General features: G+C 42.3%; 1 protein-coding gene across 2 annotated transcripts in view; it reads left to right on the top strand.

The window, feature by feature from the left end:
- The window catches only part of SPPL3 (signal peptide peptidase like 3), a 57,355-nt gene that overhangs the window by 25,618 nt on the left and 18,218 nt on the right, over window positions 1–13,519 (top strand). Inside the window, exons 2-3 of one of the 2 annotated variants that reach the window (XM_064727036.1) lie at window positions 7,381–7,458; window positions 12,989–13,077. In XM_064727036.1, the coding sequence (XP_064583106.1) occupies window positions 7,381–7,458; window positions 12,989–13,077 (167 nt within the window). Of the gene's footprint in view, window positions 1–7,380; window positions 7,459–12,988; window positions 13,084–13,519 lie in introns of both variants that reach the window. The other variant, XM_064727037.1, reaches the window with a different exon arrangement.

Genomic DNA, 13,519 nt, shown 5'->3' with positions numbered 1-13,519 from the left:
TTTGGCAGCAAGCCTAATGGAGGCTCTTAAATATGTGTATATCTTACACATGTAAGGCAGCTGAAAGAGGCTTTTTAGTCATCCCCTTGACCTGGAATCCAGCAAAGGAAAAAAGCAGAATTGGTTGTACCTCTGGAATGAGTCCACCCCCAGCCAAAATGAGTGTTTGTGCAATTAGCTGTAATTGATCTTCATGTCCATGGCAGTGCTCTTCTTTCATGTGCCCTAGGACTGTGCTCTGGAGTCCTTGAGTTTGATTTGTGCTCTTAATAAATAATTCTACAGTGGCAGCTCACAAGGGCCAGGTACCTGAGCATCAGCAATGAATTGCTCTTAGCAATAAATTGCCCTAATCACTGAGTTACTACACACTCTTTTTAAGGAATGAAATAGTAGAATGTTTAAAAGCTTACAAAGCAGGTAGATTCAGGAAAATCTTTTCCTCATGAGAGGCACATTCTTGCATGGTCCAAAAAAGCCGCAGCCATTGGGTCAGTGCAGCAGTGTCAGGGTGAATGTTGTTTTCCATGTGGAGTTAATGGCTATAAAAACCTGGTGTGGGGCAGAGGAAGTGCAGAAATACTCTGCAGCTTGCTTCAAGTTTACCAACTGCTATTTCTTGACTTTCTGTTTTTCTGTTGCCAAGACAATCACTGATGGAATAAACACACTAAAAATGCTTTGAAATACATGAAACCCTTGGGAGGAGGGGAGTGGAAATTTTCTCCATCCTTGATTTTGACATTCAACACCAGATTTCCAGCAGAAGTTGATTGTTCTGATTTGGTTTAATGGTTTTTTGAGAGTTTTTTTGGTTTTTTTTTTAATGATATTGGGGATTTTTAAAATTTCCTTTTGAAAGAGTTGCCCATCAGCTGAGATGGGACCCTCACACTGAATGTGAGCCCTCAGCAAGTTCTGGGAATGAATGCTGAGTACAGAGCAGGGAGAGGCAGAGGGAGGTGCCCTGACATCCCTGTTCCAATCCCTGTACCCACCTCTGAGGAATTTTCTTTTGAAGAGGGTTGGGATTCATGTTGGGTGTGGATTAATGTCACTTATATTGTGAGGAGACAGTGGACATTTGGTTATAAGGGTGGTATTTGAAATGCAAGTGAAAAGTACCATATTGATTGGGTAAATAGTCATGGGTTTAATGTGGGCTGAAGAATATTTGAAGTTTTGTGTGGTCACTTCTCAAGCAGCCACATCCTTCAGAAACTGAAATATGTGAGTGGAAATATTCATTCATGTTTGGATCCACTTCACCCCAGATGTGGCCAGTATGAAAAGCTCTCCATGAGTTTTGAAAAGGACTTTTCAAAGGAGAAAAATTGTGGACAAAAATTGCAGTCAGAACAACTTACATTACATGTCAAGAAAGTCCCTGAATTTTTCACCAATTAATTTTTAACAACAGATGAGGTAAGCACCTGTCATGACTGATTGTCTCTCCCCAGAGTAAGATCAGTGAATTAAATTATCTCCTTCCATTCCCAGTGCAAATTTGTGATTCTGTGATATCTGCAAGTTATAGATTTGGTCCCATTAAACACAGCAAAAACTTTTCTATTTTAATCCATCTGTACTCGAGCCTATCTAGCATGCTCACCATCCTTTTATAGTCTTGTTTTCCTCAATCTTGTGAACTCTTGGATGTTTTGATCACTGGTTAAAAAAAATCCATGATGAAATGCAATCTCTCTTCATGTGAGCTTTAGTGAACTTAGTTCATCTGCTGCACTTTCCAAGTCCTTGTGATTTATTTGTTGCTCTGTTATTGCCTTCTTGTATAGGTGCTGTGAGTGTGCAGGGAGGGTTTGTCTTGTGCTGTTACAGCAGCTTTTGGATGGGAATGATTCATGTCCAAGGCCTTGAGGGTGCATTGCTATGGAAACCTCAGGGCACAGGGCTCTCATTGCCCCTTGGCAGAATTCCTCACAAGAATGGCTCTTGTACCTGGGAGTCAGGACTGATATTTACTCATCTGTGTTTCATTTTTATGATCATGCATTTAATAGGTATCTTGTGCAAACAGAAAGGGGTTTTATTTCAAATACATAAAACTTCCCTAATATCTTGAGCAATAATTTTGGGGTACTTAAGGTAATGCTGCCACTGAAAAGTCTTTTCTCTTTGATTTTATGTCCAGAGATGGGCCAGATCAGGAGTCTGAATCACTTGAGAAACTTTCCCATTTGTGCATCATTATTATTCAGGGAGGCAGGTTCCTCAGTCTGGTTTTGTGTGTGATTTTGCAGATGGTTATGCAGAGATGAGATGAAGAAGAACAGGTGATTGGCAAAGGTGAGAAGTTGTTTTTGTGATGGTTGTGCTGGCTTGTGGTCATTTCAGACTGCCCATGACAGGAGTGGAGTGCTGTGCACTGTCATCTGGAGACACCTTTGGTTCCTAGTTTGGGTCTTCATTGAACAAATTCAGATTGCAGATTCTCACTGCTCAACACAGAGGGCAAAAAGGATCCCCAGACTTTGCCTGAGGTTTCCTGCTGGAGGTTTGGAAGGAAGGAGTTTGTTATGCAGAAACTGTCTTCTGGTGACAAGGAGGAGCTGAAACATGAAAAGCAGTGCTTATATTGACTGGGTGATTTTCTTGAGTGGAAATACATAAAAAAAACCCCCAGAAGGTTCATAATAGAAAACAGGCAGATGGCAGAACCTTGTAGGGTAAATGTCCACAAAGACAGGTGAGCTTGGGCCTGAGGGACAGGGGCAAAGTGTCCGGTTTTCGGCTGTTTGAAGGGCCTGGAAAGGCCCGGAGTGGCCTTGGGCAGCCCGCGTATCAAAGAACGAGAAGAGGCTTCAGTTCTTTTCTCGGTCTCTGTGTTTATTAATTGTTTATCTAAAAGATTTTCTTTCAGCCCGACAGAGCTCTGCTCAGCAGCCAGCCATGAGCACACTGTCCTGCCCTCCGGACAGCCACCTATCTTTATACCCAAAGTTACGTGTACAATATTTATCATTTTTCTCCAATACCATTTATTCTTATTGCCCGGTGCACTTTTAGTAATGACCAATCCTAAAGTGCCACCATCACCATAGAAGATGGAGGAGAAGAAGAAGAAGAAGAAGGACAGGACACGCCCCAATTCCTCCATCTTACTTCTCTAAACCCCCTGTACAGAAATCCTAAACCCTGTGTCTTACCCTCTAATTAACTTATCCCTTCGCCATTCACCCCGGTGAAACCCTCCTGTCCTCATACAGGTGTCGTCTCCTGTGTAGGATCAAAGTCCAGCCACCAGACACTTCTGGCAACATTCCAGGACTCCCGAGCCCCCCAAGGGTGGTCTCGGTGGCCCGGCACCTCAGGACTGAGATGCTGAGATCCCACAGCAAAGAGCTTGACCTGCAGCTGATTCAGAGGAAGGAGCTTCCAAGTGTCTTCAGTGTGGTGCCATTGTGCTGCTGTGGCACCTTCGATGAGCTGGTTCCCATCTGCCCTGGCTGGGAATGCAGTGGCTCTGTGTTCCCTTGGCAATACAGAAGTTGTTCATTTTTCCCAGGAGAGAGGACAGTGCTGCTTGCACACCAGCCCTCAGGGCTGTGCTGGGTTTGCCTGGTTTCTGTTTGGGGGTGCTGCTGTGTCCCAGTGGGCACCCCTGGGTTGTTCTGTAGGTAAAGGTCCATGGAGCTCTCTGTGCCAGGCTGGGCAGCCCTGCTGGGATTGTTGTGTGCACAATGCTCTCACTGTCAGCCCCTGGGGCAGACACACAGAATATGCCATGGAACAGTGCTGGCTGTGTCTCTGCCTTGGCATGCTGCAGCAGGCTCTGTGTTCTGAGCCTTGCCCATGGAGCTGCCACAAATAGATGCCTCATGGCAGAGAATTTATGAAAATTGATCTCAGCCATGTAAAGGTGCAGGTTCAGAGTGAGAGCTCAGGTTATAGAAGTCACCTCCCAGCAGCTGGCTGAGAAAATGGTCTTAAGGGACTTGAGTGCTTGGCTTTATTAAGTACTAGAGTGTAATAATTAGTTACTTGTTACTTAACTAAGTTAGAATCTGATAGCTTTATTAATAATAATGCTTAAACCAGCTTCCTTACATGGATGTGGGATTTCAGGTGTGGTAGTGCAAGAATCCTGAAAAATGTATTTCCTTGGGAAAACCCAAGTTGTCTTTGTACTTTGAGCAGTGTTCTGCAGATATGCTGGAGTTTGGAAATGAGCTGGGAGTTGTTCTTGTAACGTGACACACAGGTGAACTGCACTGAAGTCAGCTTCAAAAGAGCCTTTAGCATGGCCTTATCCAGTGTTAATTTTCAGATTGAGGATGAAGAATAATATTTTCTTTGTAGACTGTTGTGTTGTAAGTACTGAGAATTGCATCTAAAATCAGTACTTAAGTCAAAGGATAACTGTGCACGAGCTTGTTACCGGCATTTTCTGTGCATAAGTTTCCATTCCTTGTTCCAAGATTGAAGAGTTTTACAGAAATACCTTGTTAGAAGGAAGCTGGTTTCATTTTTATATGTGCAGTGGAAGGCTGCTTAAATGTGACTGCAGCTTCTGAAAGCTCATTGCTGTGGGTTCTGGCTGTGGCTGTGCCATTTGAGAGGAACATGGCCCTGATGCTGCTCGGCTGTGAGAGCACATGAACTTGAAATGTGCCTGTAGGAGAATCCTGCTATGGGCATGTGGAATCTGTTGGGCTTGTACAAGGTTATTTAAATTTCAGTTAGAATTAAAAATTGGTTTGCAAGACACTGGCATTTTGAATAATATTAAAAACTTGGAAGTAATCTTACTTTTTCATTCTTTCAGTGATAGTAATTTGCTTATTACCTCTAACCTAGAGTAATGTGTTAGGAAGTATTTATTTGGGATCAAGGATTTTTAGTCTCTTAACAAACTGTCCATCCAGTCAGTGGATTTTAGGAAGCACTTCTGGTTTCATGTCTTGTGCAATACCTTAAATAACGTAGGGAAATTTAATGTTTAAAAGATGTGAGGTTTTATTACAATGAGATTCACTTTGGCATTGTAAAATTATCCTTCAAGTTTCCTTGTGGGTTCCTTGTGTTGGAAACTTTGGATGGAATCTGGACATGCCTGAGCTGCTCTCTCAGCTCAGCCTGTCACACTCTGTGTGTTTTGCCTTGGTTTTTTCCAGCTGCCTGAGGAGGAAGGAAAGTGTGACTGCATCTCCCTGGCCCTGTTTGCTGGAATATCAGAATATGAAATTATCCTGGTAGCAACCCTGAGCTTTGAGGTTGTTTTAGGGGGGTGGTCAGGAAACATCTCTGGTCTGTGATGAGTTTCCAATTCCTCTGTTGCACTTGTGCAGCATGGAAGGACTTTAATTCTCATTTCTGCCGGGCACAGGATCAGCAGGTTGCAGTCCTGAGCACCAGAGCAGCCTGACAGCAGGGCTGGATGTGTGAGATCAGAGTTTAACACGGGTTTGCATTTCTTCAGTTTCTTCATCAAACCAGAGGGCTCTCAGTTTTAATACAAAACTGATGGATTATGCACAGGGCTGATCCATGCTCCATGTATCATTTCTATTTTATCTGTTTTATGAATCTTTGTAACATTTACAGTGTTGTTGTGACTAACATTTAAAATGATGACAAAATGGCATTTTAATTATCATAGCCTCCAGTGTTGTCACCGAATGAAGAATTATGCAGCAGACATTGTTCATCTCAAAAGTATTCACTGATTTGTGAAGATAAAACTTTATGAACATAATAAAATTCAGTGCATAACCCTGGCCATGTTTAATCCATTCTGAAATTACATTCATTTTGTTTTTCTTATAAATGTGGAGTTTCTGAGTATTCTTTTAGTAGACAAGTTCCACTATTTATTCTCAAATCCAAACAATGCAAAGCTTTCCTTTCCCTTTGTGCAAGGCTGGATGAGGGAATGCTTCCCTCTGAAATCAGAGCTGGAAGCAGGACACAGAGCCAGTGTGAATGTCCTCAGGCTCTTTCCTTTGGTGTGAGTTTAGCTGCAACCATGGCATGAAAATCATGTGCTGTGAGCTGCATTGTGTATGACCTGAGCATTTATGTGTGCACTGGTTGTAAGTGCTGAGTTATTGTGCTGCATGTATTTGCAATTCACTGTATTGATCTTCATGGGTGCTTTTCAGGGCTCTGTTCCACAGCCTGGAACTAAAGATCATGCATACAAAGAAAATACAATACTTAAAGCTTAAGATTGTCTTTATGTGTTGGCCAACATTATGAGCAAATAAGATACCTGATTTTCACTTTCAGTGTGGAGATGTGTGGAAGTTATTAATGGTAATTAACCAAAGAAGTCTAATTTCTTAAAAGCTTATTGCACAAGTATATAATTCCATCTGGAAGAGGCAGTCTGTTTGTCAGTGATGTTTAATATTGAGTTTCTGTAGTAGAAGATTCACATTTGTGTTTATATATTAAACAAAAGTATTTTAAATTGTGTGTCTAGTGGTTTGGTAATTATCTCTAAATTGCTTTTGAATTGGGAATGGGATGAGTGTTTCTTTAACTGTCTCATATCTTCGGGTTTTATTTGCTCAGTGGTACTTAATTTGGAACAATCATGTAATTCAATTATCTTTGTTCCATATCCATAGCCTTGCTGAAATTGGGCTTTTTGGTTGGTTTCAGAAATATTCAGTTCTGTCTTTTGTAGGATAAGACTAATGCAATGAACACAGAGTATTTTTCTTGTTCTTTTCCATTACTTTAGTACAAGTTATGGAGAACCTGTTGGGAGTTGCAGAGTGACTCCCAGAGCCTCCCTTGCCTGCTGTGCCCTGCCAGCACAGTGGCCTCTGCTGCATCCATGTTCATATTTCATGCTTTAAACACATTAGGAAGTCAGTCAGGTAAAGCTGGGTTTGAAATGTCCATCAGTAACCCTGCACTGAGTGATCTGCAAGCTGGAATAGGGAGGTGATTGAGTGTGGTTTAATAAATGAACGTTGCTGCTTGTTGTGAGGTTTGGGGGTTTCTTTGTTTGGTTGGGGTTTTTCCCCCAGCTAAGTGAGGCCTCAGCTCCCACATTGCCACTCTGAAGATGGAACAGGTTACTGTTGTTGACATGCAGGTTTTGCAGTAGCTTCAATTGAAGTAATTTTAATGAGTTTGAGGAAAAACCCCTGAATCTGGTGAGTTCAGAATAAATTACCACAAGGCTTTTGAGTTGTCCTTTTTTGGCTGTGCAGATTTTTCATGCTGCAGCCTTGAATGTAATGAGTGAATTCACAAGCTACAGGTTTTGTGTTCCAGATGAGACAAGAACCTCAGAGGGAGCTGCAGTGATTTGTCATCCGTTTCTGTATTTATATTAAAATAAGAAAAAGAATTAGCAAATGGACACTCACAATGACAAACCTGCCTTCTTTTTCCTATTTGCAGGGCATATTCCCTTGTGGATTCCAGTCAAGTGTCCACCTTCCTGATTTCTATTCTCCTCATAGTCTACGGCAGTTTCAGGTAAGATTTTCTTTTTAAGGTTCTGCAGAGTTTTTATTTTTCAAGTAAAAATATTGCAAGTGACTGAATACAGTTTATGCCTTTTTTGTTTCATTGTATCTTTGTCAGACATAGCCAACATAAAAATTATTTGCTTCTGAGAAGGAAATGGAAAAGGAAGCAGTAACAGCAAGCTGGGGTTTCTGAAGGATGCAATTGTCATTTTACAAGCACATATAAGATGACTTAAAAGTCAGTCCTTGAGGACAGCTCTGTAAAATCCTATTTCAGAGAGTAGAAAAGGATTGTTGGGACAGATAGGAGGTAATGTTCTGGATAGCAGAGTTTTCAATCCATTAGCCAGTGGTGGTAGATTGGGATTGCTGTGCTGTGATTTCAGACCTGTCCTGTGGAGCAGCAGTCCCTGGGTGCCACTGCTGCCTGCTGCAGTGTCAGTGACAGCTCATGGGGAAATGGGAAACACTGCCAGTGTTCCATTCCAGCAAAGCATCCCTGAACTGCTGCAGGATCAGTCTGAGTCTTCAAAAATCAAATTTGCCTCATTTTAGGAGACTTGAGGATAGTTCAGAGAAAACTCAATTATCCTTTTAGACCTGCATGCTGTAGTATACAGTTTGTTTTACTGTAATGGCACCTAAGGAATGAGGCTCATACTGAAATATTGAAACAATATAATCACTGTATGAAAGTATTTTTTTTTAAACTTAAATACAGCATGATTTTCTTTCTGTTTCTTGAAGAGCATTGCTTCATTTCACAGCTCTGTGATAAAAGGCCTTACACTCACTGTGGAGTCTCTGAACTGCTATGAGCACTCCTGAAATAGATGATAGCTGTGCTCATCCATATGATGTCAGCTGCAGCTGTTTTAGGATAAGAGGTTTTATATCACTACTGTAAGTTAATAAAGTCATATAATGAAAGAGGCAATTTTTTTGCAGGAGCTGTCTGTTGTTGTTAGCAAGCGTTAGGTAACAGCACTGCTGGTGAAATTAAAATAGAAAGCTTTGGAAAAATAAAATCTAGAGATGATCAGAATAAAAAAGTAATCAAAGGTTGGATTTGTTTAGTTTTTTCTTCAAGTTTTGAATCAGATTAGCATATAGTCAAGGAACCAATTAAATTTTTAACTATTTGAGTTTATGCTATTGTGTAAAAAGGACCTATGCATCTGACTGCAAGAAGCAATAGCATTTATTAAGATTCAATTATGAAAACATAGTGCAATATAAAACAGCAGGAGTGTGTGAACTTGAATTGCTTCTTTCTTGGAGCTCCTTGCCCTTCAAAATCTTCCCCTGTTTGCCATCCTCTTCCTCTTGGTACCTACACATGCTCTTGGCATTTTGTCCTATACTTTACATTTAAATCTACTCACCTAGCAAGGCCTGTGAACTCCAGAGCAATCTGACTCATGGATGGGGTGGTGGGATGGTGATGGATACAAACCATTGAGGAAATGTCCTCTTTTAGTCTTTGGCCTTTGTGTGTATCCTGAAGACCCCACAATGTGAGTTACAGACAAAATAGGGTCCCAGAGTTTTAAAATTACTTTCCTAATCCATCTCCTATATGTGATTCCTTTAGCAGGTGTCTGACCTAAAACCCACAGTTACGTTGGGGACTTGGACAAACTGATTCTCTTTGATCAGACAATGAGGTCAAAAAGAGTTTTTTACAGAAAACTGTGCAGTGGTGTTAACAAACAGGTCTGAAATACAATTAAGTTATTTAAGAAATTAAAGTGTGGTGGTAAGTTACAAAATTATGTTCATCTGGAAATTCTTGAAGTAGTAAAATAAAAACTTCTGGCAAAGTGGATGAATTTTCTTAGAAAACTGATGTGCTGGAAAGATAAAAGTTACAGCTGAGGGTGCTCATTCTCATCTGTCAGCAGTGGTGTGTTCATCTGGATTTGAGGGCTCGTCTCTGCAGAGCTGTTGTAAGACAAAAGGAAAATAGCACTCCTCAGTTAACCTTTGTGTTGCAGAAGGTGGGTTTGCTTTCTGATTCTCAACTGAAAAGAAGCAGGTAGAGTAGTTGTAATATTCCTGGCAAGTGGCTGAAACAGAAGTGCAGTAATAGGATCAGGAGGAATTGGGTGGGTGAGTCATTAGGATAAAATCCACGTGTGTGCTGGATCTAATCTGAGGCAGCCTCAGGGGAACAAAGGAAAGCCTTGGTCCACTGTCCTTGTTAATAGAAGCAGCATTTGTCCAAAACAAATGAAAAAATCCCAAACCCCAGTATACTCAGAGGAATGTCTGATCAATTGTGGGTGAAGCCCAGAACAAAGTGCAGCACTAGAGAGGAGTTCCCCTCTGTGACTGCATGAACGAGCATTTCCTGCCTGCATTTGTGCCGGCTCAGGAGATTTTGCTTCCAGCCCTCCTGAACGTCTCTCTCGTGCACATTCTGACTGCTCTCAGTCCTTGAGCTTGACATTCTTCTATTGCTGGCTGCCAAAGGGGCAGCTCTAATCCCTTAAACCATCACAAGCTGTAAGCTGGAGCATGCAAGTAGAGGTGTTAGCTGTGGATTTTTAAAGAGGTGAGCTCAGCCTGGAACAGGTTGTCTCTGAGGGCAGGACAGCCACCTTCTTGTCCAAATGCTTCTCTGTGACTTTAATGTTGGGGTTGCTTTGCAGGTAGCAGCTAAATCTTTATCCTGTCACATCCCCAGACATGGGCTCTCAGCTTATGTAAAGCCAGATTTAACCCAGCATCTACCTGTTCAAATACTGCTTTTGAGCCAAACCAGAAGTGTGGGATGACCCCGGGGCCTTCTGTCTCTGGGTTTGAGTGTCCAAAGTGTGGGTGTGAATAGGAAGGAGCTCACATGGTGAACCCAGTGTGCTGAGGGTTGGCTTTCCAGCATGGCATTCCCATGCTCCCACAGCTCTCAGGTGGGTGGCTGTCCTCACTGCTAGAGCAAGAAGGGACTTCTCAATAAGTTGCATCTGCAGGTGCCCCTATAGATAAATCCTTGCATTCCTGTTTTCTCCATTGCTTGATAAGAACATGTCCTGCAGGGTCTCCCTGAGGCGTTTGTGCAGTGATGCACGGTTGAATGTGAGCTTTGCAGGCAGTGCCAGCATCGCTCATTGCTGTGGCCTCGGGGTAACCTCCCGAGGGGCTCCCTGGGCCAGGGTGACTGGGTGGCTTTGAAACCCTGCCTGGAAATGCAACAGCTGCAGCTCTGAGGACCCGCAGAAGAAACAATGGAGCAGCTCAGTGCCCCAGGGGAGATGCTGACTCAACATTCCCCTGGGAGCCCAGGAGAAACCTGAACAAAACAGGGAATGTTTCCCAGCTTGCCATTTCTCTACAGCCCAGTAGTTCTGAGTTTATCTTGTTTTACAGTATGATTTTTAACTTTCTTGGAAGGTGTTTTAGTGATTGCTTCTTAGGTTTTTTTGGTATGTTAGTGATAATTTGTAGCAGAGGGAAGAGCCAGATCATAAAACAGTTGGAGATTATTCAGAGGTTGGCTTGGAAGAGCAGCTGTGTTGTTAAGTGAAAGTAATTTCCTAATTTATGCTTACTTTGGAGGCAGGGATATTTATAGGTAATAATAATTGCTGACACTATGGCAATGAAAAGAGAGGGGCTGAGGTTGTTTATGAGAGTAGATGTGATAGGTTTTATTTCCAGTTTTCTCTGCTGATAGAAATCCCTTAAGTTATGAGTTGCTCGATGCCACTGGGAGAGTGATGGTGTGAGGTTCTTGCTAAACTGTGCTAATTCAGAGGGGAAGAAAACAGTGCCCTGAGAAAAGAATTATCTTGTTTGTCTGAATCTTGGACCAAGTCCTGGAGGGCTGTCAGCCTCCTCCCAGATTTTTATAGCTTGAGAGGAAAACTATAAAGCTACAATGCATAATGGGGGAAAAGGGAGTGCAAGTGAATGATGGAGGCACTCCAAACAAAGGGCAGAGCAAAGAGATCTTTAAAAGAACAAGCTAAGAACAACAGATTAATTTGTTAGAATTTGAGTGTTCTCTGTTGCCTCTTTGTGTTTTCCATAACTCTTTAGCTGATGATCCATGATCTGTGTAGAAGCACTGTGGCTCTGAGGTGGAAGCTTCCTTGGGTTTTGCCTGAGACCAGAAGCTGCTTTAATCTCATAACACTGTTGGGGAGCATTTGCTTAATAGAAGCAAAGGGAGCAAACCAGTTCTGTGCTGGAAGAGCCTTTTTCTTGGTTTTGTTTTGTGGACTGAAGCTGCTCAGCCCCCCTGTCTTTAATACACCCCTTGTGTTTTGATCCTGTAGACCTGGTTGTGCCTAATTCCAGGTTCTGGGACTGCAGCACAGACTTGCTCACCTGTGCATTGCAGTACATGCCCAGTGCACTGCAATAAAATATCTGTGACACCTCTAGAATAGTTTAGAAGACCGTGGTGTATTTGTTACTGGTCTGAGAAGTGAATAGAATTTGTTAACTTTGTGTAACTCAGTTAAGCTAAACTTGAAAAGAACTTTAATTCCTGTTGACCTGGAAGTTCTGTTGGAATACTTGGGTGCTGCTGTGAGCTTAAGGCAGGAGCTGTGCAGTGGGAGATGCTGAGTGCTTCTGGTGGTTCTCTGTAGCTCATTTGAATAAATCAATATGCAGCTAAATTGTGGATACCACACATACATCAGTGAGAAATTATCATGGTAAACTTGATTACTGGTATTTTTTGTTTAAAAGCACATTGAATTTAACAATAGAAATCATTGCTGGTCAAAACAGACCTTAAGTGAAATTCCCCCTTTTCAGAAGGTTATGCCAAATGTGTTAGAATATAATTTGAAAGTTGTATCACAGTGAAGGACTGTGGCAAAAGGGGTAGAATACTGTCCTAAATTAGAACGTTTTAAAAGTATTGATATAAACATGAAAAGATGAATCAATAGCAGCTGAGCTGGCTACTCAGGGGATTGTTGTCAGCTCCTATGGATTAATAAAAGTTTATTAATTTGTACTATTTATTTAGAGCTTCCTCTAGTCATCTGTTCTGTGTGCATGTAAAATATACATATGATTATTTTCTAGGCTTTGCTGAAATTTTTTCAGTGAAGTAAGACCTTACATTAAGCAGACACTTAAAAGCTAGTTTGGGTCATTCATGAGAACATTTCAAGGAAGGAAATATTATTGTCTTAAAAATGAAATCTGATAGTCAAATTCCAAAGAAAAGGAACAAAAATGAGAACTTGGAAAGAGTTCAAATTCACAAGAGAATTGAAATATTTATTGTGTTCCATCATGTTCTACACTTCCCAGAAATCAGGTAACAACAAACAGCAGCACAGATTTTCAGCACTCCCCAGTGCAGACACTCAGAATCTGGGATGTGGGGCCTCATTTGGAGCTAAGCACTTCAGTTATTTTAATTTCCCCCTGTGTCTGGTGTTGTTTGCAATAACCAGCATTACAGGGCTTCTCCAGGGGCAGGGTGCTGTGGCAGTGGCAATGAGACTGCAGCTGCTGAGCCTGAGCAGGAGTTTGGAACTCACCTGTCCCTTTTGCTTTGTTCCCTGCAGGTCTCTGAACATGGACTTTGAGAATCAGGACAAAGAGAAGGACAACAGCAGCACCACTGGGTCATTTAATGGCAACAGCACCAATAACAGTAAGGGTCAGCTTTGCTCCTTCCCTTTGTGCTTCACCTCAGTGCTGCACCTCCTGCTTCACCTGTGCCTGTGTCTGAGCTGCTGCATTGCAGATTCCCAGTCCCAGCTGTGTCTGGGCTCTCCCACCTGCAGATTCCCAGGTCCCAGCTGTGTCTGGGCACTCTCACCTGCAGATTCCCAGGTCCCAGCTGTGTCTGGGCACTCTCACCTGCAGATTCCCAGGTCCCAGCTGTGTCTGGGCACTCTCACCTGCAGATTCACTGTCCCAGCTGTGTCTGGGCACTCTCACCTGCAGATTCACAGATCCCAGCTGTGTTTATGCATTCTCACCTGCAGATTCACAGTCCCAGCTGTGTCTGGGCACTCTCACCTGCAGATTCCCAGGTCCCAGCTGTGTCTGGGCTCTCCCACTTGCAGATTCACAGTCCCAGTTGTGTCTGG

This window comes from Zonotrichia leucophrys, chromosome 15, assembly GCF_028769735.1.
Source record: "Zonotrichia leucophrys gambelii isolate GWCS_2022_RI chromosome 15, RI_Zleu_2.0, whole genome shotgun sequence".
In the NCBI taxonomy this organism is placed as follows: domain Eukaryota; kingdom Metazoa; phylum Chordata; class Aves; order Passeriformes; family Passerellidae; genus Zonotrichia; species Zonotrichia leucophrys.
This window is presented reverse-complemented; position numbering and strand designations above follow the sequence as displayed.